We start from the raw sequence: 25,991 nt of genomic DNA on the forward strand, positions 1-25,991 counted from the left end.
ACCTAGTTAGTATACATGTAGAGCTATCAACCTGGGGCTCAGCACATTATTCTAATTTGAGTGCAAATCTTTTTGGTTTTAAGGAAGCCTGTGAACATTTTTTTTTTTTTTTTCAGAAACAGGTCCTTTTTCTTCTATCTACTTTCTTTATACCATTAGTTTGGGCATCGCTAGCTATACAGTCATTACATCATGTTATAACTGTTTAAATCTCCTTATGACAGAAAGTCATTTGGAAGGCTTCCTTGATACGTTAGATGTGAAGGGAACAAGCTATACACCATCCATTTTTTTAGCAAACAAATGAGACAGAGGTATGTGATCTGCATACTCAGAAGTAGTCTTTCTTTCCAATGTCAGTGTCTGCCTTGTTACTGCATTGTATCTCCTGTGGCAGAGATCAGCATTTTCCTCTCAGCAGGGTAGTGTGTTGACTTCCAGTTAGGAGTATGCGCTATCAGTAAGAGTATTTTTCCTATACTGGTATATAGAAGATTGTGTCCCAAAGCACTGGAGGACAACAAGGACAACAAAATTGCAAGCCCAGGAGCATGTACAATCCTGAATGGATCAGTTCCAAATTTCTTACAGCAGCTAAGATAGGAAAGAAAGCTGAAGTGTATGGCAGCTTCAAGTATACTGAGCTACCAAAGCAGGATTACTAGTCCACATCATCACTCAGGATTTGGCCTATAGCCTGTAAATACGACAAGACCTATGACTATAGGCTAGGTTAACTTTCCCTAGTATGTAATGCTAAGTAATGCTCTTGTAGGGGAATGGAAAGCAGTGGGTTTCCCATTGCTGCATAGTGCAGCAGCAGGAGAGCAAAATCCTGCATGTTACTCAGGCTAATTTGTTGTCACCTTTATGAGGACCGTACTAGCCAGCAACAACAGTGATATTAATGATGCTTCTCATGAACATATTGTGTTTTATCTGAAGATCTCCAAGCATATGTAAACAGTAATTAAGCTTCATAACACCTCAGGGAGTTACGAAGGATTCACGTCACTCACTTTTAAGATGCAGCTCTGCAGCTGTTTGACTGCATATGGCCTTGCTAGTTATTGACTGGCCTAAGGAATCTGCCAGAACTGGAGTCACAGCTGCATCATTTTTCTCCAATAAATGGAGGGGGGGTTAGCATTTTTTTTCCCCACAGTGATCATCCACACTGTTTTCATTGCTGTAGTAGTGCTATCTAAAATCTACTCAAAGTCCTCCCCAGTAAGGAAGTTGCCACTCTTACAGTTTGAAGGAAGGTATGTTGCCTCAGTAAAGTTTTCACATCACTATGCCTTTTGTTGTGAGCTATATTAACTCAAGGCGAGGTCTTCTATTTCACAAAGGCCATGCACAGATAGAGATTAAGGATGAGCCATAACAAAACCGAATCTTTTTTGCTCTTGTAAATGTAAGGCAATTTCAGGAAGGTGTGTGCTGTTTTCCAAAGAGTAATTGCATCAAAAGGATAGATCAGAACGTTATGTACTACCTATTGGCTACACAATCTACCATTAGAAGTTGGAAAGTCAAATTGTTAATTTTCTGGCGCCTGTAAATATCTGCTCTATTTGGCTTCCAGATCACTGGGAGCAGGTGTAACAGATCATTAAAGGAGAAAAGAAGATTTTGCATCCTCAATTTTTATTGCTACTATAAGTACTTTGGAAGTCACTGCATAGGGAATTGAACCCTGCAGAGCTTGCAATCTGCAAGTTAGACAGTCAAGTGCTTTGCAGGCATGGGCAGGATAAAGGTAGGAATAGGAAAAAGGGGAATAGAAATTAAAGTGGTAAGGGTTAGGGAGACTACCTGGTTTGGCAGTTACTTGTTGACCACTACATGCTAGTGATTTGCAGCATAATTAGACGGAATGAGAAGGAATGAGACAATGACCATACTCATTTCTATGGGGAGGTTTCTCCAGGTGTAGAGCTGAAACAGAAAGGCGTGAAAGCATGGCAGCATCACAGAGAGATTTAAATAAGACTAATCCGATGTACACGTCTTTGCAGAGGGAAGATGATATGGGTATCTTTCAGGTGAACAAGAAGAGGGAAAGATGTCTTAGACATTCAGAATCCCCATGAGACTGATAGATGTTGGTGTGGTAATTCAGAGCATCTGATTTCAAAACCAGAGTACACATTATTTGCTTTTAGTGACAGCATTTCAATTGCAAGAGCATCCTCTTTCCTGTAGTGGGAACCCCGGTCATTTCTAAGTGGCCTGCACAAAATATATGCACCATTTATATCTCTCTTCAGCCTCTGAAGTAGCATCTAGTATGACTGACATGTTTGATCAGCTAGGTGCATATAGTGGAGGAATATCAGAAGGCAGGGTACACGCAGGAAAAAAAATCCCTTCTCCAACAGCAATGGATGTTCAGTGACAAGTACTGTTATGTACTTTCCCTTCGATAGGAACAGCTGGTCAGAATTAATTTCTCAGTTCAGTGCTGTTGGTGGTTTTGTGTGGGAGTGAAATGGAAGAGGAAAATTCTCAAAAGAACTGAAACATTGAAATATTGCAAAGAGAGAGGTTTATAAAGGTTTTGTATTCCCTTGATGGGAATACAAGAGACAGGGGTCATCATTCCAGATCAGACAACCACAGCACTGTAGCCTTATTACGTGGATACTACGCTACTGCAGCAGCAATTAAATGTATGTATGTATGGCTCGTGCATGTTGTAAATGCTGTGACATCTGGTTTTGGAGACTCACATGCTGCTTATAGCACAGGCTTTGAGCAAGCTAGTTCATTCCGTGTGCTTTGTAGGTATCTGGGACTGGAACAATATTCCTGGCATCCCTTGGTTTGGGATTCCTCCCTCCAATTTTATTTCTCTGACTGAGAGTTCATCATCAGTGACTCTTTCTATAGCAAATTCAGAGGGAGGGGCAAGTCCAGACAGCCCTTTCTAAGACTGACAACTTATGGCAGATAAGGAGGTTACTAGAGGATCCTGTTTCTCTGTGCAACTGTTCCTGGGTCTTGGAGTCTCCAGTTCAGAACTGGGCATATAAAGCTAGGTGAGATGATTCCCAACCTGATGTCTAAATAAAAGCTCATCAGCTCCACCTTTTCTTTCTTGTGGCTTCTCACTTCTGGCCAAGACTGTAGCATAAAAACCTTGTTTCTATCACGATCCCTAAAGGCTGCAAGGGCTTTTATGAGGCTGTTATTACTTGATTGGTCAAGATATAATTTTGAGCTCATTTCTGGGAGGTTTTTGAATGACATTTGGGATCAGCATTAAGTCACTTCTCTTTACGAGTCACAATAAACTCTGAAACAATACTGATTCAAGACATGATGAATAGTCAGTAGATTTTGAGATGAATGTCAAAGGTTTCTGAGTTTTCTAGGCCTAGAATTTGATTGGGAATGTGTTTCTGGAGGGCTGTTTCTGGCTCCTACAACCAAGACTGCGGCTTAGTCACAAAAGTACATAATGAGATTCTTACCTCAAAAAACTGGTCAAGTAAGTAGGCAAGACTGACAAACGGTGGGTATAGAAGCAAAGAGGACTCATTTCACATGCTGATACATAGGTATCTAGTGCCACTGGAGATGCTTTAAGATAGCTCTGATATCCATGTGGAGCTCACAGATACAGCACAGAACCTGCAGGAATCCTTTGCCTACTGGAGCAGCAGGAGGTCAGGTGAGATGCCTTAGGGCACCCTGAATGTCCCTATGTGTGGGCAGCTGAATCCGTCTGGACAGCTCCCTACATATAATAGAAGCAAAATTAGATGTAGACATGTAAAATTTGGGTGTCTTCTAAGATGATTCCCACCTAAAATCACTTGCCCAAGGTCACAATAATGGCCTTGGAGCCAGAAGCAGAACCCTTGTCTTGCACCCAAATGGGTGAATTATAGCTGACATGGCTGTATGCTTAACTGCAGGTCACCTTCACCACACTCCTGTGAGATAAGCAACTTTTCCTTCAATTTTACAGATTTGGGAAGTGAGGCACAGAGAGGTTGAATGACTTTTCTGGGACCACAGAGTATACTTCATATATTGTATGCAGAATAATTAAGCTGAAAAATCTGTGCTGGTAAAATTAAAATTCTGGTTTTCAACACCATAATTTACACAAGAGCTGCTGTAACCTTCCAGTCCTATGCATAGAGGTAGGCTGTTCAGTACCTCTGCCAAAACCTTGCTTCTTGTAGTCTGTGCTAAACCTTCCGAGGTCTGTGCAATTGGTTGCATGGCGTATAAGTGAGGCAATCAAGAAACAGAATCCCTGTGCCAGCAGGAGCTTCTTCCTTCAACTGCTTCACTGTGCATCTTAAGAGATTCTGTTTGCTCTAAATAGATATGAGTTTGGATTTTTTCATGCGCAAGAGCTTCGTGGACTAGACCTAAAATATACTGGAAAATCTGGTTAGATTTTCAAAGTGTTTAATGATGGTTGATTGTCACCTGAAATCACTGTATTTCTGCAGAAACATATGTGAGCTGGTAATTGCATATTAGCAAAACAGAGTCATTCAATTATTATTCGTAGGAAATTCTATTGCTGTAAAAACATCTATTATTATGTTACCCATTGTTGAGAGAGTACTCATAAAACCAGCTGTTATTTATTTCTGTTGTTAGCAATTCAAAGCTGATGTTATTGTTAAAGAGCATGAAGTAAGGGAGATTACATGAACCTCTTTCAACAAACATATTCATGAAGATGCTATTTCAGAAGTTCAGAGCTTTCTTTGGAGGACTGTCTTTCCAAGGAGCAAGGTAGTGCTTCATCTGCTGGTAGTATTGAGAATATGATCCTGTCCTTGAACTTCTCATGATTTAGGTATACTTGTTTAAACCTTATTTAGCAGGAATGCAGATGAATAAGATGAATATGAGCTGAATAAGAAATTTGGGGTTTTTCACCTTTCTTCTTGTGCTGTGGCATCCACAGCTCTGACATTTGCGTCTTATTGAAGCCTTTCTCCAGCTCCAGGACCCTCCATGCCAGATGAAGCTGATCAGGAAAGGGCCACCTGAGCTGTATGCTGCAAACTAGTGGTGCACATCTTCCTTTGGACTTCATCTCTGGTCAGGTGGCATAAGTTTCATACATGAATTACAAGTTATTTAAAATATCTGCATATAAAACACTGCATATGAATATCTGTATGGATAAAACACTTGAGAGGTTTGGTTCAGTTAAATTGCATATGAAGTTCATTTGATGTGATTCAGGTTTTCCAAGGGCCAGGTATATGCAACTTCTAAAAGGCATCTGGCCACCTCGGATCTTTAGGTGCTTGCTGGTAGTTAAGGTTGTGGGGCCTTACCGGTTAGATATTCTTTGACCCAGCTTGAAATTCCTGCTGCTATTATTTGGTGTTTTGTTGATTTGGTGATACCACTTGAAGGTGTGTTCTGCTGCAGAAGAGATCTTGTCTTTCAGTGCTTTCACTGTCACCCCATGTATCCCTGCAGTTTAAAAGCTGATCAAGAAAGTAGTTTTGCTTGATTGGTAAGCTTAGTAATTTTTTTTCAGGCAGATTTGTTGTTGCTTATTGGTGTTGTATGAGCATGGCTTATACCTTTGTCACACTGGAATTCAGCATAAATGTGGTACTGTATCTGAGACTTTCCTGCCCTGTAGGACTTGCCCTGGATTCAGTGGATAACTGAAATAAGAACCTACTAATGGTTTAAAGATCAGAAAAGAAAAAGTTAAGTATTAAATTTTATGTAACAGCTTGATTAAGAGCAAGAAGCTGTTCTCATTTTTCAAGCAATTTTATCTAAAGTAAAAGAAACTTTCTAGGTGGGTAAGCAATTTTGATCTAAGTGAATTATTTAAATTGATGACAGCTACAAAGAACATTGCTACAAGAGATGAGGTTAGAACTCATTAGATTTCGGACTTCAGATATGTGCCACAGTACATCTCTTTCGTATGGAATGTAGGTAGGAAAAGCAAAGCACAGAGACCTGCCAGATCTGATAAGCCTCTGGTGTGGTGTTGAGAGCATCACTATAACATAGCCTGGATATCCAGATGAAGCTGCTCCTCATCTTTCTCAAGTATTGAAACAGGTCTGTTTTGTTAGTTTGTGCTTTTAGTATAGTTTTGTTTGGAAGCAACAGCAGAGGACCAAATAACAAGACCTGCATCGTTCAGAAGCTCTCAGAACTGGTTTACTGTTGGTATTTGTTATTGATAATGATTTTGTGGCAAACACCCATGTTGTATGCAGGAGATGTCCAGTTTTTAAATTAGAATATGCAATCATTTAGATCTCTAATTGACTTGTCAAGCTGTCACATATTGTACATAACTGAGTTGCGTATTACTACGGCTGTAATCCATGTTCCTGCAATACCCTTTTTTCTTGACAAGTCATTGAATGAAAAATGCCAATTCACTTTGGCATTCAGAGCTTCCCTAATACTATTTCAGTGAAGGAGCCATATTTTTTTTCTACTGAGTGTTTGCTGAAACTGAAAGCCCCAACAGCTTTTGTGTGTGGTCCCCACAGAACTGCCCTCACAGTTGTACTGACATCCATCAAAGCACACCCATTCCCAGAGTGTAAAAGTACCATGTTACTGATGTCATCTCTCCATCTGCCAGCCGTGCTAGTGAACACCTGCAACAGTACCACTGGGAACACTTCAGGAACAGGGCAGGTTTCAAAAAATGAAATATGCCTCATGGTTGTTTTTTTTTTTTTTATTTCAATTTACATGAACAACAAAATACTTTGTCCCAAATGAAATGTGTTTATGAAAAATTAACTTCAGCTGATTATTTTTCATCAGGGTAAAAAAGTTTGATGGAAAATTTTGTGCCTATAATTCTGAATATTAAACATCAATATAAATATCTCAACAAATACTACTTAAAGTTACCAGATGGAAGTAATAAAATACATTCCCATCTACACATAATAGACAGATAGAAAGGGCTGGTCTGATTTATTATCTCCAGTGATTCACACAGATAAATCACCAAACCTTTTTAAGGACTTGGGCACCAAAACTTTTGAAATGAAACCTGTTGGATAATGAGTAACTAAAAACTTTGAGAAAGGGCTTTTTTAGGAAATCTGCAAAAAATGGTATGTAAAGTTCACTATCATTGTCTCCCTGAACTTGAATCTGCTGGATTCATCCAGCATCCTGGATCAACAAAATATCCCCCAATATGATACCAAAGGTCAGTCAAACCTTCTCCTAAACTGGGTTGACCTTCTGACCCTCCCACCCCCAAAACGCAAAGCCTGCACCCTAAATCACCTTCTCCAATAGTATCTGTTTAATTTCTTTCATCGTTTCCCCACATGATGGAAACACCAGCAGCATCAACAGTGACGTGTTTCAATGAAAAACTGCCACCACATAGTATGTCTAATTATCCTGCTTTCGAAAGCTAATCTTTGCTGTTTTCCCCTTCAGAAGTGCTTGTGATATATATGGTGACAGACACAATGCAGTGGTACAAGCTATGATGCTACCCTCTTTTTCCAGAGTTCTGCTAATAACTGTGCCCACTGGGAAAAAAAGAGGGCGTAGCTGCCCCCCAGGTGCAGGTACACCTCAGATGACCAAGCAGAACGCCATCGCTTGGCTTTGCGTTGTTTCTTGGTGGGATGGGGCCAGGGTGCTGGTTCTGCATTGGTACCCACACATGGGACTGAATCACATGCACTGCAATTTCTGACTGGAGCCACTGCTGGCTAAGGCTCTGCGTGTGTTTCCTTGATATGGTTGATGGAGGTCACAGAGGGGGAACCTTTGTATCACTGTGAAACTCCTCAATTTTTTTTTTCATATATCTTTAAAAACAGTAAAAGTGACTCCCACAGGGACAGAGACTGGATATGAGGGGGTGACTCCATCTGAGTTTGCTCTGCCTTCCCTGAGTGAGTGGGTGGGCGGGTGTTCCCACTGTTCTTTGCTCCCTCATTTTATGGTTTGGACATATTTTGAGCACACAAAAATCTCATTGACAGCCCATTGTGATGGGCTGAAGGAGTGTTCCAAACAGATTGTTTTCCAGGGTCTTTCCCTGGCATGATTCCTCACCTTTGACTGTTTGCAAAGCTGTTGTAACATGTCCTAAAGAAACCTGCAGAAGAAATGCTGGGCTGGTTCCTACTTGGCCAGGCTCCCAAGGGTGACACTACTGGTCAGCGGTTCTCTCCTGTGGAATCCCAGTCCTCTTCCGCATTCATTTTCCTCCTCTTTGTAGTCCCCTAATCTGATAAATCATGTGGGGAGAGGCAAGAGCAGGAGGGGGAGGAGTATGTGATGTAACCTCCTCTCTGGCAAAGTTACGGAACAACACCACGCCAGGGTGCCTGCAGCTCGCGGTGGTTTTGTGATGGGTACCACTGGGAGGCTATGAATCGTGCTTAAGAGGCGTGAAGATCCACCACATCTGCATGAGACCCAGCAGGTGATGTACTCACCTCTCTTGCGGAGAAGAAAGCCGAGAACAACACCTGCTTAATGGCACACACTCTCGCAGCTTCTTGTTTTGCTGCCTGCCACGTGTGCCCACAGTGAGAGGAGCGGCGGCTGCGTGCTGAGGACACCCCTGAAGAAAGGGAGGCACAAAGCCAGCTGCACTGCTGGGGTAAGTCTGATCATGCCTCCTGGGTTTGCCCGTCCACCACAGGCTGTCGGTTCAGGGGAAGCAAAGGCAGTGGAGTGAGCTGGAATGGGTGTGGATTGTCTGAGGGCATGTAACCGCGTGAAATCCCTGCTGGATTGACTCTGAGCCAGCTGATAATCACCGACTAATCTCTCTGCTGGCAGATTCTGCCCAGATTATGAGGGCGTGGGGGTGTCTGTGTCAGGTTGTGTGTGAGCGGTGCTTGTGCTGAGGGTCTCGGGTATGTGTCAGAGAAACACACCAAAAAGGAGTTTGACTGCAATGATTGACAGCAGGAGAGAAATTTGTGCAAGTATGCTTCTGTCACCAGGCTGTGAGGTCTGCAGACAGGGAGGTGAAGCTACAGCAAGTCATGTTGCTTGGTATGTTTCTCCAGAGTACATCTGTATACAGCTGGGACACAGCAAAGCCTTGTTAATTTTAATACGTTTTATCCAGATGTGTAAAGTTAAAATACAGTTGGTAAACAGTGCAAGGCACGCTTTATGCGTTTGTAGTTCCAGCAGAACTATATGGTCTGGGTATTAAGCCTTTCATATTCATAAGGCTCCTTAAAACAAATTTATATGAGTGTAAGAAGCCTTACATTAGGCTACAGCTTTCCCTGCCACGTGATGCACAAACTACTGTGCTGCAGGGACCCGATGGACACAGGAGAGTAGGGGACAGGTCCAGAGCAGGTGTGGGTACTTTTATACCCAGCAGCCTATGAGGAGCCAAAGGAGAAAATGTGCTTTTCTCAGTACCAGGAGGAGATGAAACTGGGAGAAAGCTGGTCCTGTGCATTTGCTGGTGGGGAGAAGTAAGGCAGATAACACAAGCTGTTCAAAGTAACTGCAGTAAAGTGTTTTCTAGGTGAACTTCTGAATGCCCTTGGAAAGGTCTCCTGCTAAAGGAAAGAAGGGAAGAGGAGGAACATCATATTATATATGAGTATTCTACTTTAATATACTGTATTATAGAATATATACAAGATAAACAAACTTAATGTATAAACTGGGCCTCAGAAAGCCAAATAACCAACATAGCTCAGTTAACATCTGTAGAGTTGCAGCAGTACTGAAGTAATCCCAAACTGCCTGCTAACATGGTGAATCTCCAAGAATGCCTGCAGAGGATGCCGTTATGCCTGCTGGTGTGTGTCCTTGCAGAAGTGTTGTGCCTACACTGCTTTAGAAAAAGTATCACGTGATTGATTTCCCAACATGGTACACAGAGCTCCTGGCTCTGGTATCTCACATGCAGCTGATCAGAGTATTTTTAGAGGTGAACGTCAACAAAATATCAAAATCTGGAAATAGAAGTTAAATAGCTAATCATTAAAGGAGGGTTCTCTTCCTTCCTTTTTTAAACATGACTGTAATCCTGGTCCAAAATTTAAATTTCTACAGAAAACAAACTATTTTCTTTTCATTAGCTGTAGTCCCGAGTCTTTGTCTAAGGAGCCTCCTTATTTAAGACTCAGTCAAGGCTAGGATCAATGGGCTTAATCTCATCCAGGGGATGCTAATTTTTAATTTCTTTCCAGAACTTGTGATGGCTTCAACTTGGCAAAAAACTCAGGAATTCTACAATTGGGTCCTTGAAAGTGGAGGTAGGTAGAGATACTGTCTTAAATAGAAATTTCCACATAAATAGCATTATCATGAAGAACAAACCTAGAAGGAACAGGATCCTGTGAGCCTACATTTTTTTTGACTAAGCAGATTTTCACTTTTCCTTCTCCATAATCATGAACTTCCCTTAAGTCTTGAAATATATCTCAGGGACACTCCAGCTGGATCACGGTAAGGAATGAAGGGATGGGGGATTTCCGATTTCCATGGTTGGGAACTCTCAGCAGCTTTCTGTTCAATGTGCAACAGGCTTTGACAGGATGATGAGCAATATGTGCTCAGGATTGCCTTAAGTCTGGAATATTAAAGAAAGTGGAATTTTAAAAATCCATATTCATGTGTCATGGGAAAGCTTAGTAGACCAAAGAGGTAATACTTTGAGGTTTAAACTCATTGTGAAGCCAGCAAAACCTATTATCAAATGAAATATTGACAGAAACTACTCCTCAGTGTTTGAGATCTGACATTTTGCAGTTATAGGAGACTGCAGATCTTCAATAGCTAGAGGTTCTGCAGGTCCATTTGGTCCCACAGGGCTCTGTTGGATCCCCAGATGTAAGGAAACGCCAACAAAGTGGAATGAAGGTAGAATGGAAGGCCTGCATGGTGGCTTTGACAGGAGAAGGACTTGGGGCATAGTGCTCAGGCTGTCAATGTTTCAGGACTTGAATTTCAGAAGAGTCTAAATTGGGATTCAGGACCTCTGATGGACTGTTAAATCCAGAAGTGGAATATCAGAGCTCTTGGCAAAGCCCATAACAGGAATACTAAAGAACTGGGAGGTTTAGAAGGGATGGGGCTTAACAGTGTAATGTAGACAGGGATGGCATTTGAAAAAAAAACCACCAAAAAACAAACCTTGAGGCCCACAGACTCACCAGTGAGCCAAGGACTAAAATTCAATAGAGGACTTTTGCAAGGAACCCAGGACTAGAACCGTGAGAGGGATCTGGGGCTTGGAACTGGCAGGTCAGGAAGCAAAGGGAGATGCTGAAGGGGTTTAGCAGAGCAGTGACCACAATGGGAATAGGAAGAAAGCATGAATGGGAACTGGGACATTTTTGCAGATGTAATGTATCCTGCAATATGATATGATCAGGGATGAGGCAGGATTAGGAGGTGACATGACAGAAAATCTTTTGAGCTTCCCTTTGCTGTAGGACTAAAGAGCATTTTTGGCAGGGAGAAGTGTTTTGTCATTTTCTAGTGAAATGGCATGCTTTTAAGAGAGTCCACCCTGTGAGTAGATATAAAAATGAATGTGGAGAATTTCAGATATCCTGAGTATTGTGGGGCAGGGAGGAAATAGCACCAGTGACTGAAACAATTTTATTATTTAGCTGTCAAGATTTACATTCCTGAAGAGCCAGAAACGGATGGGTTTGTTCTGCGAATCCCTGCTGCGTATGTCTTGAACTTCGTTAGCCCGTGTGTGGGACAGTCTTGCAGCCTGTGGTGGGGGCTCCAGCTCAAGACAGGAAAGGTCTGTTCTCTGCTGTGCTGTAGAAGGCTGGTGCTCAGCAGAGCAGTATTCTAGTACTACAGTCCCAACCCGAATGCTATTCCAAAGCCTTTCAGCAGAGTCTGGTACACACAGCTCCAGGGTACAAGAGGGACTGTGGTACTGTTTTGTACAGACACAAGATACCAATTTTCTTTTTGCTGGAAAGCATGCAGAAGGGAAGTAACTAAATGTATTTGCCATCCAGTGTGCGGGATCTGCCATCTTTGGCTGTGTGTTTTGCTTTTCAGATCCAAGGACGGACCCGTGGCCCCTGGTCCACTCTCCACTTCCAGTCACACTTCTCTTTGCCTCCTACCTCTTTGTCGTGGCACTGGGGCCCTTCTACATGCGTCGACGGAAACCGCTGAAGCTGCGAGGCCTGCTGATTGCCTACAATCTAACCATGATGACATTATCAAGCTACATGTTTTACGAGGTGAGGAGACAGGATTGGATCCTAGGTAAGCATCTGGGAAGTGGTTGAATGCCAGAACCTTTTCAATGGCTTTTGTTGATGGACTGTAATGAAGGGAGTGAGAGCTAACTTCGACATGTCTATTATACCACAAGAGGAGCAGTATTGCTCTGTTGAAAGTGTTATTTCCGAAGCATACCTCATTTCCTCCCATTTCTCGATCTTCCTCTCATTAATAAAATTTACATTGGAAGGTTCCTGGATGGACAAGTTGAAAGCTGAGATCTCCCCCATAGACAAAGAGCGTACAGAGGACGTGGAACCTCCTCATTTTGTCTTGGGTCTGGCTGGTGAGGGCCACGTCTCCGAGAATAAGAACTGCTTTTCTAGACTTACGCAGTCCTCTCCAGGAGTGCCAAGCACACTGCAGCTTCCTGCTGCCGAGAGTACTGCCGACGCTGTTTTCTGCTTGTTCTCAGTGCATAAGTCTTTCTACAAGCCGTTCCCTAGTTCATATAGGCTGCTGAAAACTCTTCAAGGGAATGTGGCTGAATAGGTTTGAAAAGCATGTTGTCAACAGTTTTGCCCTTTTAGTTTATAATACAATTGTTGCATTTAGTTAAAGCAAATTGCATATTTTTTTTTTTGAACAATTACTACTTGATCTGAGGACAGGTGTGAAAATTGCTTGTCTGTGCTTTGTTGCTGAGTTATACTGGTTACTTGGTCCAGGTTTTGGCATTCCAATTAATTGTCAAATGCAACCAGCCAAAACAAAACAGTATGGAATCTTTGCAAAGGAAAACAGTGTATTTTCAGAGAGATTCTGAAGCCTAGAATTCACTATTCCTGCTGAAGCATTTTTGAGCACTCCAGTGGTTACACAAAGAGTTACAAATATGCCCAGACTGAATTTTCTTTTTTCAGATTCCAGTAAGGATGTGCTTTGTTTTAGGTTTTTAATATTTGCTCAGCTGTATAAATTGCATAGATTTTCTGTCAGTGACTAGCAGATTAAGACCCCATTACCTTAGCATTAATATGCACATCTTTTAGAACCGATGGTGTCGAAAAGAAAATGGATCTCTATTGCTTTTCTTTTGTTTCAGTTCCTGGCAACTTCAATCTTGGATGACTACAGCTACCTGTGTCAGCCAGTGGATTACAGCCAAAGTGAACTAGGAATGAGGGTACAGTTCTATGCAAAACTTGCCTTAGGCCTAGCTTCACCTGTGGGTATGCAGATTGTTTTGCTTATAAATAGCAATTTGCATGCCTAAGAAGGCTTGTACTCCAGTTTGTTGCTTGCAAACCTATTTCAGCAAATTGATTGCTTCAACAGTTGCATTTCGCTTTAGTTGTCTATAAATTAATCATCTCAGTCAACATAGCCATCTAAGTTTCCTCTTCGAGGGAGACAGGGTGATCCAATCATCTGAAGACAGATTTCTAGTATAGATATTGCAAATTACCTCTGAAATATATGTGACTCATTCCATTGACTATATAAGGATTCTGGGTGATCACTGTCAACAAGAAAACAAATTTTTATATACTCAGCTTCACGTGACAAACCTTACTCAACATTTCTTTTAGCAGAGGGATTTAGCTAAAACTGTTCCTTGTCTGGTCATAACTGCGGGTGGGGGTGTCCCACCAACTTCAGCTTTTCAAAATGCTGCATGAGTTTTTTCTGTTTGAATTCAGAGCTATTCTGCTTTGGCTCCGGATATAACCAGGCTTTGAACAGATGCAAGCACGGATATTTCTTTTCAGGTTTTCAGATACTTGTCCTTAGGCTAGAACATTTTCTGAGCAGCTCAACCTTGCCTCATCAAAGAGCAAGCAACTTAGCAAACCAATCATCTGACCAGCCAAAGCAACCCTGAATGCCTTTCCACGCCCCAGATCAGCAAAAAATAAAACAAGACCAACCAAACAAACAACAAAAAAGAAAAAGCAGTAGCTGTAAAAGAGTCCCTTAGTTTTTGCCCTTTGCGGTCGATCCCTGGTGGGCAGCGTTCACCCAGCGCACAGCTGGAAATCTCAGGCAGTGAGACTGAGCGATGGTTTTGCTTTGAGGTCTAACAGCGTTTCCTTGTGCTGCCCGGCAGATGGCAAGAGTGTGTTGGTGGTTCTTCTTCTCCAAAGTCATCGAGCTGCTTGATACGGTAAGGAGGGCTCAGCTCGCTTGCACAGTGGGACTGATGCTGTAAATAAATCACTTCCTTGTCAGAAAAGGGCAGGGTGCCAGAAGCTAACGTCCTCAGTTGATCCTGTATTGATTTGGTTGACGCTTTTCAGTAAATGCTGTTTTCATGTGTTCTGCTCTGCCTGTTTGTGGGAATACGGCTGATACTGTTAAAGAAGAGGGATTAGCTTCAGCGTGCTGGTTTTTGACAGCGTTTGGCCTGCAAGAGTCCAGCACCACCACTGGATATCATGCCACTAGGCTTCCTCAAAAGCTCTTTTCCAGAAGAAAAGAATCACTGCTGTCCAGTTTGACCACCTCTGTCCCAGTGGCTGCAAGTTTGCTCCCTAGCACCCTTCCTGCGGGCAGGCATTCCCTCCTGACCACAGTGCTAGGGGAGAAGCTTTAACCTTGGCTATTGCCCGACGGTCCCCCCATATCTCAGCTACCAGTTGATTAAGGCTGCCAGGCAGGATCTGCCCCTGCCTGTCTGGCTAACAGTGGTTAGTTGGGCAGTAAAGAAACTGCAAATGTACAAGTATGCGTCCTGGCATTTTTTGCTACCACAGATTATCCCAAAGTTGTGGGTTAAAGGTTTGTGTCCTACGTTAGACTGAACATTCACCTGAAGACAGTACCATTTTATAGCTTGTCTTCAGGTCTTCTCCTATTTCAAAAATGAACTAAATGACTGAACTAAGGGAATCCCACCTCTCTGCTTGGTCAGCAGGAGAAGCAGTATCCTGGCCTAAGACTTCGCTCTTTCAGGTGTAAGTTGACAACACACTGACTGAAAGTGGATTGTCACGTGGAGGCCTCCTAGGCCTGTTGCCGTTGGGTTGACCAATCCTCTCTGTTTTCATCAGCAAGAAAAGCAGCTTTTTGCCCGTCCTGAGTCCCTGAAAAGCAGATTCACTTTTTGTTATGTGTGTCTGCATGTGCACGTTGAAATACAGTGACCTGACATGTATACATCTGCCAAAAACATTCTCTTTACTAATGCATATTTCAGAAGGGTTTGGGCATTCAACACAGCACTTTTTCTGTAGATCATTGTCTGGCATTGTTAAACATCTAACCTATGTCCTGAAAGGGACCAGACCCACACAGCTGTAAATTGTATGGAAGCTCAGTCAGAGTCTCAGATGTGTCCTCTTTGGGCCTTGGGTCTGAATCCAAAAGGAAAAATAGTTGGGGCTTTGTGGAAAAAAATCTGCCTGCTAATTCCTCCCTATTCCAGATAATACAAGATCTATGGCATGTGTTGAATTTCACCAGTTTTTGTCAAGAGCAGAGGAAATGGGTTTGGGAAATTCAGAATCACCATTAACTATTTTTTATCAGTTTTCTACTGTAAAATCTTCTTTTTAAACACAACAGCTCAAGATTTTCCTTTGTCTGGCTTCTTTCAGGTTTTCTTTATTCTGCGCAAGAAACAAGACCAGGTGACTTTTCTGCACGTGTACCATCATGGCACTATGCTGTTCAACTGGTGGTCAGGTGTCAAATACGTGCCTGGAGGACAAGGTATGTTTCTGGAGACACCTTGTGATTCAGTTTTCTTCTTGCTGTGGAGATAGCATGAGCAATGCAGATGGGCTGACTGGCAGGTAGGAAGCTCACCTGCCTCCAAAGGTGTGGGAAATGTACATTTCAGCTGATACTATCTGCTCAGCTCTTTGGGCTATTTAGACTGCTATGTTCACTTCATCCAGGCTTCATCCAGAATAAGAATGTGCCCACAGAACGTGGCCAAACAGAAACAGTAACATCCTATACAAAGTCTATGTATATCTCCACCCAGACCACATTCAGCTGGGCCTGGTGCAGCAGCCCAGGTCCTGGGTCTCCATTTCCTGCTCTGACTGTGTCCAGCTTAGTCCTCACTCCCCTTTCTGGTCTGTGTCTGGGCTGCTTCTCCTTTTTGCTCCACCAAAAGAGAAGCACCTGAGTACTAGGCCACTATAGGTAGTAGGCCCTACACAAGACGCTGGGGTATTCTTTTTTGGGAAGCCATTTTGGCTACATGGCCTTAACACCAGAATGGTATGAAACACTTAGGTCAGAAGTAGTATTCTCATCTGCCTTTGAAGCTCTTCTCTGTCTCTGAACACTAGATATAGGATGGATATATGCTGAAAGGAGAAGGGAGAATATTACCTGCTTCCTAGGCAGAGTCTGAAGGTACACGTGTAGGGATGATATGATGTATTTTGAAAGCATCATCACAATGGCTCTGAACTCATCACAGTGTTAGTCTTGAAATGTTTGTGTGACTTGTTCATCCTGACTTCTTTACTCCTCAGCCTTCTTTATCGGAATGTTAAACTCCTTTGTACACATCTTCATGTATGGCTATTACGCCCTGGCCAGCCTAGGACCACAGATGCATCGCTACCTATGGTGGAAGCGTTACCTAACCATCATGCAGCTGGTAATTAGTTCCATGTGTTCCTCTCTGTACTTTGTGTGATGGTGCGATGGCCCCTGCTGTCTGTCTCTGTTCTCTTACTGGCTCAAGTCTTCTGTTTGCTGGCTATGGAAATCACAGTGTCCTCAGGTGTCCTCATGTACCACTATGAGAGGTGAACTGACTGGTGTCCTGCTTTGAATAACTCAGAAAACCAGCAAGAGGCTTTCACTGACCATATCAACTAATAAGACCCCACCTTTGTAATGTGAAGGAGAGAGAAAAATTGACAACTAGATTTCTCTCTTTGTTGTATACGGTAGCCTTTTCCCCTCTGGAGCCCTGAAAACAGAGCTTGGTTTCGAGAGGTGTGGGGCAGTAACTTGGGGAAACTTTGGCTTCTTGGTAGGGCAGGAGTTTGGGCAGCTCATTTTGTTTCTTCAGAAAGGAAAATTATGTCTATACTGCAGGCAAATGGAGGCGAGTTAAAAAAAAAGAAAATCCCTTGGGATTTTCTTTCCCTCATCTCTGAAGAGGTGGCAAATCCTGACAATCCTGTGGCTTTGCAAAGACACAGCATAAAAACAATGTTCCAGACAAGAACAATGATTATAGTTAGGCATTTGTGAGAGTTAATTACACACAAAGAGACATTATGCAAACAAAAAGTATGCAGTTACCAGAGAAAAGGAAGAAAAGATAAGGTGTATGTAAAATAGTGGTGCACTGAAGGCTGGTCCGGAATTCTTATTTATCCTGAATGGTGAAAGCAGAAAAAGAAAGTGCTGCATGAGATGAAAAAGTATTTGTAGTGCAAAATATAGCACAGGAAATAAGTTTTTATTTAACATACTTCTGCCAGGTAGAACTCATTGCTTCAACGTGACAGTAAAATATTTTTTTTTAAAAGGATTAATGTTTGAATGAATAAAAGTAGCATTTTTAGTTCCTCTCTGCAAGATAAAATACAAATCAAAATCATTATGGGTATAGTAATCTGATTACCACTGAGGAAGAGTCTTCCACCTTTAGTTTCCATGTTCCAAGATCTCTGTTACTGGCCCATGGCAGAGAAATGGCACAAGGGCAGTGGTCTGCCTGCTCCTAGGCAGGAGAGCTGCATTCCAGACCTGCTCCCTACAGCAGTGGGCAAGCCTCAGTGTTTGGTGGATGTGTGACACCCCTTCATGTTGGGAAAACACTGCTGGGCTCAAAGCACAAGTTTTTCAGAGGTGTCAGGAGAAGCAAGCAGGTGATGCTCTGGGTTGGGGACACTACTAGTATATTGTGATACTCTTTTAAGATGTCCCTAATGGTCAGTTGATATATGTCTTATGTAGGTTCCTTAATCTGGCTGCTTCTTTTTTCCCCCTCTTCCAGTGCCAGTTTGTGGCCATTGCTGCTCATTCTTCTTACAACCTCTTCACAGAATGTCCCTTCCCTGATGGCTTCAATGCTGCAGTCTTCCTCTACATTCTCAGCCTCATTGCTCTCTTCCTACACTTCTACTACCGGACCTACATTAGGGGAAAGCAGGAGAAGCTGACTTAAAGAAAATCAAAGAGGAAAGTGAGCACCGTCTGATGAACTTGCACATTTTCTGCTGCTTCTAAAATGATTGGATGAAGAAAACTTATTTGGGGAGTGCGTGTGAGGCTCACGTGTGCAGACTCACAGTTGCCTTCCAATATCTCAAGTTAGGGAGAAAAAAAGAATGACATAAACTCAGGGTTTAAGGTACTGGGGAGCACACTTAATTAAGCTGATGCAAAGCCAAGCCAAGTAGTCATCAGCATAGCAGCCTTTGTGAAATTAGCACCAAAAGATCTCCTCCTTACCTTCCATCTGTTAGCTCAGTTTGCAAGATGTAGCATCCAACCATGACTCCCTGGTCATGTCTTAGGCTGTAGAGAGTTTCTTCGCATTCATAAGACTGTTTCAGCTTTACTGTTCTAGATCAGGCAGGATCAGGTGTCTCCAACCTTGAAAGTAGTGTCCAGGTAACAGCATCAGCCAGGAACTCACTGAGACTGCAGGATGCCCTGACCTATATGCTGCATCCCAGCCTTTCCACTTAAGGATGCTCCCCCTGGGACTGGGGTGAATTACAGCTATATGGCCCTGATGGTTTAACTTTATATTAGTATAAGCATGAAGGAAATTTGTCTTTACATTGTCCATCTGGACAGGTGCCTCTGTTCCTTCACTCTTTTGAAGCTAAAGAAAGCATTATTATTAGCACCTTCATCCTTAAGTAACAAACTAATACAGTAAGAAACATCATGTACCATTTTCTGGAATGCTTGTTTGCCTTTGGTTGCTCTCATAACAATAGAGAGCTTTTAATGCATGAAGACTACTTGGAATCTCTCCTTATAGATGCCATATTTTTTAATAGAAAGAATAGATTTGTGGTTCCCTATTCATAACTTTTTTACTCTACTTTGTTTTTATTGTTAATAATATTATTATTATTATTTCAAAATTTTGCCTCTTGTTACAAATAAAAATTTTTATGCCACTACAAGCAACCAGCTCCACTAACTAGTTGTACAAGTATTAATACAAAATGTATAAAGTCAACCCACTGGCTAGCGCAAAGGAGCATAGCTCCATTGACTGTAGCACTCACTTGTTGGCTTCTTTTTTGCTCCTAAATCGATTACAACTAGAATTTGGTATTTATATTCACCTGCAGACAGTTAAATACTGTTAAAGTTTTGATCTGCTAGTGCTTTGAAAATCCTAAATTCAGGTTTTAAACTACAAAGTGGTATTTATTTATTGCATTCAGCTCTGTTGATTAAAACAAGTATTGTGAAGTAGTGATTTTTTCACAGTTGAAATACAAGGCTCTTGAAGGAGGGAATTACAATTAGTAACATGCTGCATTGCCATTGCCAAGCCAAATTCACCTCAAATGTAAAGAAGTCCAACTCCTCTGGGAATGTCCAGAGGATTAGATGCGAGCCTGAACCTAGCAAACGGATGTACACACACACAAAAAATAAATAATTATGCTCTATACCAATCTGGTTATGCAAAATAAACACAACTTGTTCATTACTGGTCTGTGTTCATATGCCAAACCTCTCCTTTAGCTACTACATGCACATGCATAAGATAAAAAAGTTGTCTTCCATTCCTTGCCCTCCTTACCGTCACACACATACACAAAGGATTTGCTTACATTACCACTATGACACATCATAAATGTCATTCTTTTAATTTGGGTAGTCTTTCTTCTGATTTTCACTGGTGACTATGAAAAGTAACCAGGGCTTATTTTACATCTATGTGCTAGCTTGTTTTCTTCCTGTCAAATAGTTTTCCACACTACTTACTATATAAGTTGTACTGCCTTTGCATACTAGAATGCTAGTTTTGTTAGAGCTTCAAATAATAAACCTCTGGGTGGGTCCTCCATTCTTCCCTTTGTTTGGTAAGACAGGAAAAAGAAAATCTGCTGTGTATCTAACATACCGCGTTCATGTTGAGGTTTCCCCAGAGGCTTCTCCGGCACTGAAGACTTAATACAAGTACAGCTGTTTCATTACTCCTGTCCACTTAATAATTCACTTATGGCCCTGTGCTGCTTAAACCATCAGTATGTTTAGCTCCCTAGTTTCATGGTAGAGCATACTTCCCTGCAGCCGTCTGAATTATCTATACTTACAAAGAAATCTAATTAATTAAGCTCTTTTGCCTATATGTGAGGGGATCACGAGTAGATCTCAACCTCAGTTTCTGCTCACATAAGCTTTTTCAGATTGTAGTTACTAATTTCAAGGACTTCACTACTTATTTTATACCAGAGTAAGCATCCCGTATTTTGATTTTCCTTGATTCACTCATAATTCATGACTGATAAAAAATTAGAAATGAACATGAAATTTGGCTTACTCAATGTTTTTCCAAATCTACTGCTTCTTAAAATATATACCTTTGTAAACATGTCATTTAGCTTTTTTTAAAGCATCCTATGCAGCTTAGTTTGTGTCTGTGTATGACAGAGCTTCCCGCAATGGATTCTGGAACTGTGACTGGCCATGTAGTTTGTAACAAAATACAAAAATATGAATATTCTACCTGACAGCTTGAAGTGACTGATCACCTAGATCACATGCCACCGTAACTATTTGTCCTAGACATGCAACCTTGGATCGATCTATTCCTGTCCCTCTTTCTCATAGCCTGAGTGAGGGGCCTGATCTTGTCCTTTTGAATTGGTAAGAGCTTTTTTTCAGTGTGACTTCAAAAGCCATAGGATGAAAATGAAGTATTTTCAGTTGGATGATAAGAAGGAATTAAGTTTGCCCAGAACCACCATGCTTTACATACAGAAATAGATACTAGTATGGAGCGTGGCCCTTACAAAAGCATCGATGCAAACAAAATTCACTTGTGAGAGTATTTGCACTAGCAGTGAAGATAAAATTGCATAGGTATAGCTGAGTGGCTCTGCAGGTCTTGATTATTTGCTCCATCAGATAGCACTCACTTGTCTTCATTCTTCTGTTGTAAATTGGGTTATCACAGTTGGTACTGTCCACTTGGGGAATCCTGTTGTGACCAGAGCAAAAACCTGAGAGTAGAGGTAGTGCTCCTGGAATTTAAAAGAGAATAAAAGCACAGAATGAGATTTCCCCCTTTAAGATCAAGTCCCTAAAGTTAAAGATTGCATCACAGTAATACATTGTAAGTCAATAAGACTGGAAATTATAAATCACAAGTTTGAATGATTCATGCTGTCTGGCAGAGTCCAAACCTTTGAGGGTGAATTGAAAATATCCTGTCGCAGCTGGTTTTATAGAAACCTCTGGGCCAAATGCTGATTCCACCAGTATCAATGACAAAGCCTGCAGATTTCACTGGGAACAAGATGGCACAGCTGTGTGAACAGCAATGCACTCAGCGACACAGCCTGGTTTGCGTGTGAGCCGACTGGAGTGTTATTGAAGCTTAACAGATGACTTTTAAGGGCACAATTGTGTGCAAGTTTTCCCCTTATAAAATGTTGGTCATTATACGTTCTTAGAGTGGTTTACATTCACAAGCTGTAAAGCATAATGTAAGTAGTCTGTTTAAATGAATAAGCTTGATATCTGGTAGTGCTCAGCATCTTTCTTGCTGTTCAAGTCAATGTAAATTATGGATGTTCTGATCAAATTACTTTTGAATTAACCAGACCGTTTACTCAATGCTTACTTTCCCTCTGAAGATAAATGAGAGGGATTTTCATTTTAATCAAAACAAAATACAGAAAAGAAAATCAATTACTCTTTAATGTTTTTTCCATCACTGTGTGATGGAAAGTTTCCAGAGGAGCTTGGGCTTAAAATCGCAAAACAATATAAAATGCAGGAGCATCACTGGGTTTTAAATACTGAATTTTTTTATATGATCAAAAAATATGTCAGTGTGTGTTTTTTTAAAAAAAAGGCAAAAGAATTACTCTAAACAATTAATTAAGCAAAAGCAGAATACAGTAGATTGCTTTGTACAATAAATAAAAATCTGTTGATACAGATGTAAAACACCTCCAAGCCAAACATTAAAAAAGATCAGCTGACCCTATAAATAGAACAGTGTGAATTTGCTGAATTCATTAATGAATAACTCATGGATTAGGGCTTGATAGGTGGAGTGCTCACATCCAGATGTTTACTGTGATTTGTCAATGGCCTTGTACTTAATCCTCCTGAACAGGAAATATGCGTCTTTTCTCTGGGGTCTCCCTTGGGGACTGTGGCAGTCTCTCTGGCCTGAATCATCTCAACACAGGATCAGGCTGCTGGGGAATTAACTAAGTGGGGGAGGCACGGATTTGCCTTTAACCCCTTCGGTTGCTTCTCAGCTTCAGATGACTTCCTCACCATCTGCCATGATGGGAATGTTATTTAGTCAATACACGGAGAAGAAACAAAGTAGTCACACACATCACCCCACAAGGCACATTTGTGGGGTCCCTGTCCCCACAAAATGTGTCGAAGCAGACACATTGAGTCCCACCACCACTGAGGAGGAGGGCTGTGGGCAGATTATACTTTGAGAGACTGGTGTACATCTCTCCACATCTCAGTTCTATTTTTATTTTTGTAGTGCTGCAGCTCCACAGCCAGTGATAGGGATGGCCCAAGAGGGTGTGTTTGTGAAAAGACTGGATGTCCTCAAGGTGTCCTTAGGTGTGCCAGAGAGTGTGTATGTAGTGTGTGTGTATGCGTGTTTGTGTATGGGTAGATGAATGCAGCCTCTGCAGACTATCCCCGTTGCTTACTTCTCAATATGTGACATCCTCACATGGGATGGATCACACATTTTGCTGTGTGGGAACATCCTACTGAACAACAGCTCCCAGCAGCCACACAGCTGCCGCTCCTGCTATGTATGATGGCCTGGATCAGCCAGTTGCATCTGTCCCAGTACCTGAGAGCAGGGGAGGCCAGTGCAAAGCTGAAAATGCAGCAGAAGATGGGAGGCAGTCACAGAAATCTCATATGTGGTGCACAGGATTACGCAGGTCTGACCACAGGCATGCATTATTCACGTCCCCAGCATGATGGCTGCACCAGGCATTAGGGTATGATCCTTCTTTTCTCCCCGTGGAAGTGTTGGTAAGGTAGCATTGGGGACACAGCCTGCCTTCAGGTGAAAGAGAATCTGCAGCCTGAACAGTGTTTCTTCTTCTCCAAAGCTTGTATTAGTGTCTCATAGGTGCTAGCTGGTAAAGTAGGGAATCTTAAAAGAATTACATTTTGGCAGCCCCTTGATGCTGCCTAACCAGGGGAGTCCCATTTACTAGCCACTTGTCCAGCCTCAGGAGAAAACTTGCGAATGAGGTTGCAGGATAAGGCACTAATGGTGCTGTATGGACCAGATGGGGGGAAAAGAAACATCCCAGTCAGAGGGCAATGACAACTGGATTAGAAGAACTGAGTGGCAGTGGGAGCCGGAGAGAAGTTTTGGCGTGGATGTGCTGGGGTGTAAGGGACTGATTGGCATGTGTGCATGTGATCAGGGTAGTAAATACTTTTTGCTAAATCACAGGTATGGGGACAAATAATTTCTTTGTCAGGGAGTGCCTGGTTAAAGCATCAGTAGCACATCTCAACACTTGGTATGTCTCACTATTCTGCATGTCATCCTTTCTCTCCAGTACCTTGGCTTTCTGCTGGTAGGACTGCTCTTCAAGAAAGCGTTAGTCTTTTCATCACACTCAAAATATTAAGGATGCTAAATAAGAATTGCTCTTTAAAATTCCCTGCTTGGAGTAGATTTTCTTCCATTTTAACACCATCCTCTGACTCCTCTTCACCCCTTTCTCCTCTCCTCCTATGTACCCACATATACAGACACCATACCAGAGTCTCAGAATTGTTAAAACTGCAAAGAAAGTAGTTATATTCTACTCAAATGCTATACAGAGCTGCCATATATTCCTGATGTACCAATTAATAATGTACATTTTCTTCATAGGGTTTTCAGTGAGGCTTTCAGCAAGATGAATGTGGGCAGGTCTGTCTTTTTATCCGCACTTTAGGGGATAATCCCATCTGCCTGCAAATTCAGGATGTGAACACTGCAACACAACATTTAGAAAGGCTAGAAACTTGGGGTTTAATCAGACGAGAATTTAAATTCAGCGTCGTTTCTCCCAGGCGTCAGCTAAGTGCAGCTCCCTGTTGGTGAAGGAACGGCAGAATGGATGCAACCATTTGAGCAGCAGCAAGTTTCCCAGCTCTGTCTGCACTTTCTCTGTCACAGTCCTGAGGGTACTTAAGGCATAGGGGAATTTTCGAAAATGTCTCTGTGATTGAGAAGGGAAGTGTAGGAAGAGGGCTGAGAATGGATGTGGGGATTTTGTGAGGGGTGCTCGAAAGAGCGGGGAGATCTGTGATGCTTAGCATGTGTATGTCCTTTTAGGGGGCTGGGGTTTGTTCTCCAGCCCGTGGGGACTCATCTAATGAAGTGACAGGTCACATAAATACAGCGTGATTGCAAGCAAAAGCAAAATGTAACCCTTGCGGGAGGAGGTCCCTGGAAGGCAGTTTTGCAGATGGGTACAAGGGTTTGTATGTTCAAATACATGCAGGAACAGCAGGCTAAATGACAAAAAGTACAGAGGTGAGGGAGCAGGCACAGGTGCTGGCAAGTCATCTGTTTTATGTTGTGTTACCAATTATATTTGTATGCAGGTAAAAGCACAGCTGAGTGTCTGTGGATGCCTGCTACCAGACCTGTGAAAGGGACATATTCATTGAGCAAACTCCAAAGGTGTTTGTTGCAATAGCAAGGTGTCACAGTTCCTGAGGTGCAAATTATTAATTTTGACTGGCATTGCCTTTGAGAGATCTGTATGACTTGTCCAGGCATGTTTCCTCTTCAAGTAAATGATTATTCCTGCAGCAAGGTTTGGAGGGAGAATATCTTGCATTAGAGGAGCTGACAGAGCTGGGAAAACAGAATAATTTTCCAGTGTGCAAGCCCTTCCTCTGGTTATAATCCCTTACATGCATCGATAACAGATCAGGCATTAGTTGTCAGGGTGCACAGGTGTGTCTCTATTTATCAGAGTTTGTTAGTCCTAAAGGATATTATACTACATTTTTCAGGTTGGATACATTATTCTATTAAATAACTGTAAATAAAAGAGCCATCATTTCCAAAGGGGTGCTCTAGAAAACTTTTGCTTCAAGGAATTACTTGTGTGAATAAAGTGATCTTTTACTTCACAGGCACAGTGGCAGAACAGGTCAGCGATTCCGCGCTCAGCTCTCAGAGGCACATTATAGAACATGACCATGTCTCGGGCAAATCATCACTTACAATTACCATTTTATATAATTACGGTTTTCTGGTTTGGCACTGTTGTTAATATCTTTAGGCATATTTCATACACGGAGGTAATGTTTTAAATTAAGTGAAAACTCACCAATCCTGGTGTATCTAGGTAAACTATGGATTCAGTAAAATTGCCACTGCAGTGATGCCAACTTCTGGCAAAATGTTTTTTCACTTAATATTTTCTATACTTGATTTTATTAGAAACCCAGAAGCTCCACAAGAGTGAAGTGTTATATATATATATATAGGTTTTAATCCAACAGTATTTGTATACATATTTAGTATATTCCCCTGTAGACCTTGAATAGAGTAGATGAGTTCATGGTTTGAATATAGAAAATAAGATCTTAGC

The 25,991-nt window shown here is 41.9% G+C and overlaps 1 protein-coding gene across 5 annotated transcripts; it reads left to right on the forward strand.

Annotated features, from left to right (window-relative positions):
- Positions 1–2,809: 2,809 nt before the first annotated feature.
- On the forward strand, positions 2,810–19,861 carry LOC121089069 (elongation of very long chain fatty acids protein 4-like). Of its 5 annotated transcripts, XM_040595845.1 has the most exons (9): positions 2,810–8,620; positions 9,515–9,592; positions 10,188–10,253; positions 12,028–12,215; positions 13,304–13,384; positions 14,309–14,365; positions 15,798–15,912; positions 16,692–16,819; positions 18,176–19,861. In XM_040595845.1, exons 2-9 carry the CDS (start codon positions 9,589–9,591, stop codon positions 18,344–18,346), a joined length of 810 nt encoding a protein of 269 aa, XP_040451779.1. In that variant the 5' UTR covers positions 2,810–8,620; positions 9,515–9,588; the 3' UTR covers positions 18,347–19,861. The 5 variants fall into 5 exon arrangements, with proteins under 5 accessions (XP_040451779.1, XP_040451778.1, XP_040451777.1 ...); XM_040595844.1 differs by having other exon boundaries at positions 2,810–9,592; XM_040595843.1 differs by having other exon boundaries at positions 9,515–10,253.
- The last annotated feature ends 6,130 nt before the right edge of the window (positions 19,862–25,991 follow it).

This window comes from Falco naumanni, chromosome 5, assembly GCF_017639655.2.
Source record: "Falco naumanni isolate bFalNau1 chromosome 5, bFalNau1.pat, whole genome shotgun sequence".
Taxonomy (NCBI): Eukaryota; Metazoa; Chordata; class Aves; order Falconiformes; family Falconidae; genus Falco; species Falco naumanni.

Coding starts and splice junctions, on each gene's coding strand:
- LOC121089069 (XM_040595842.1), top strand. CDS start 10,163: ATGCTAATTTTTAATTTCTTTCCAGAACTTGTGATGGCTTCAACTTGG. Junction 13,385..14,308: donor AAAGTGAACTAGGAATGAGG/GTACAGTTCTAT, acceptor GCTGCCCGGCAG/ATGGCAAGAGTGTGTTGGTG. Junction 14,366..15,797: donor TCATCGAGCTGCTTGATACG/GTAAGGAGGGCT, acceptor GGCTTCTTTCAG/GTTTTCTTTATTCTGCGCAA.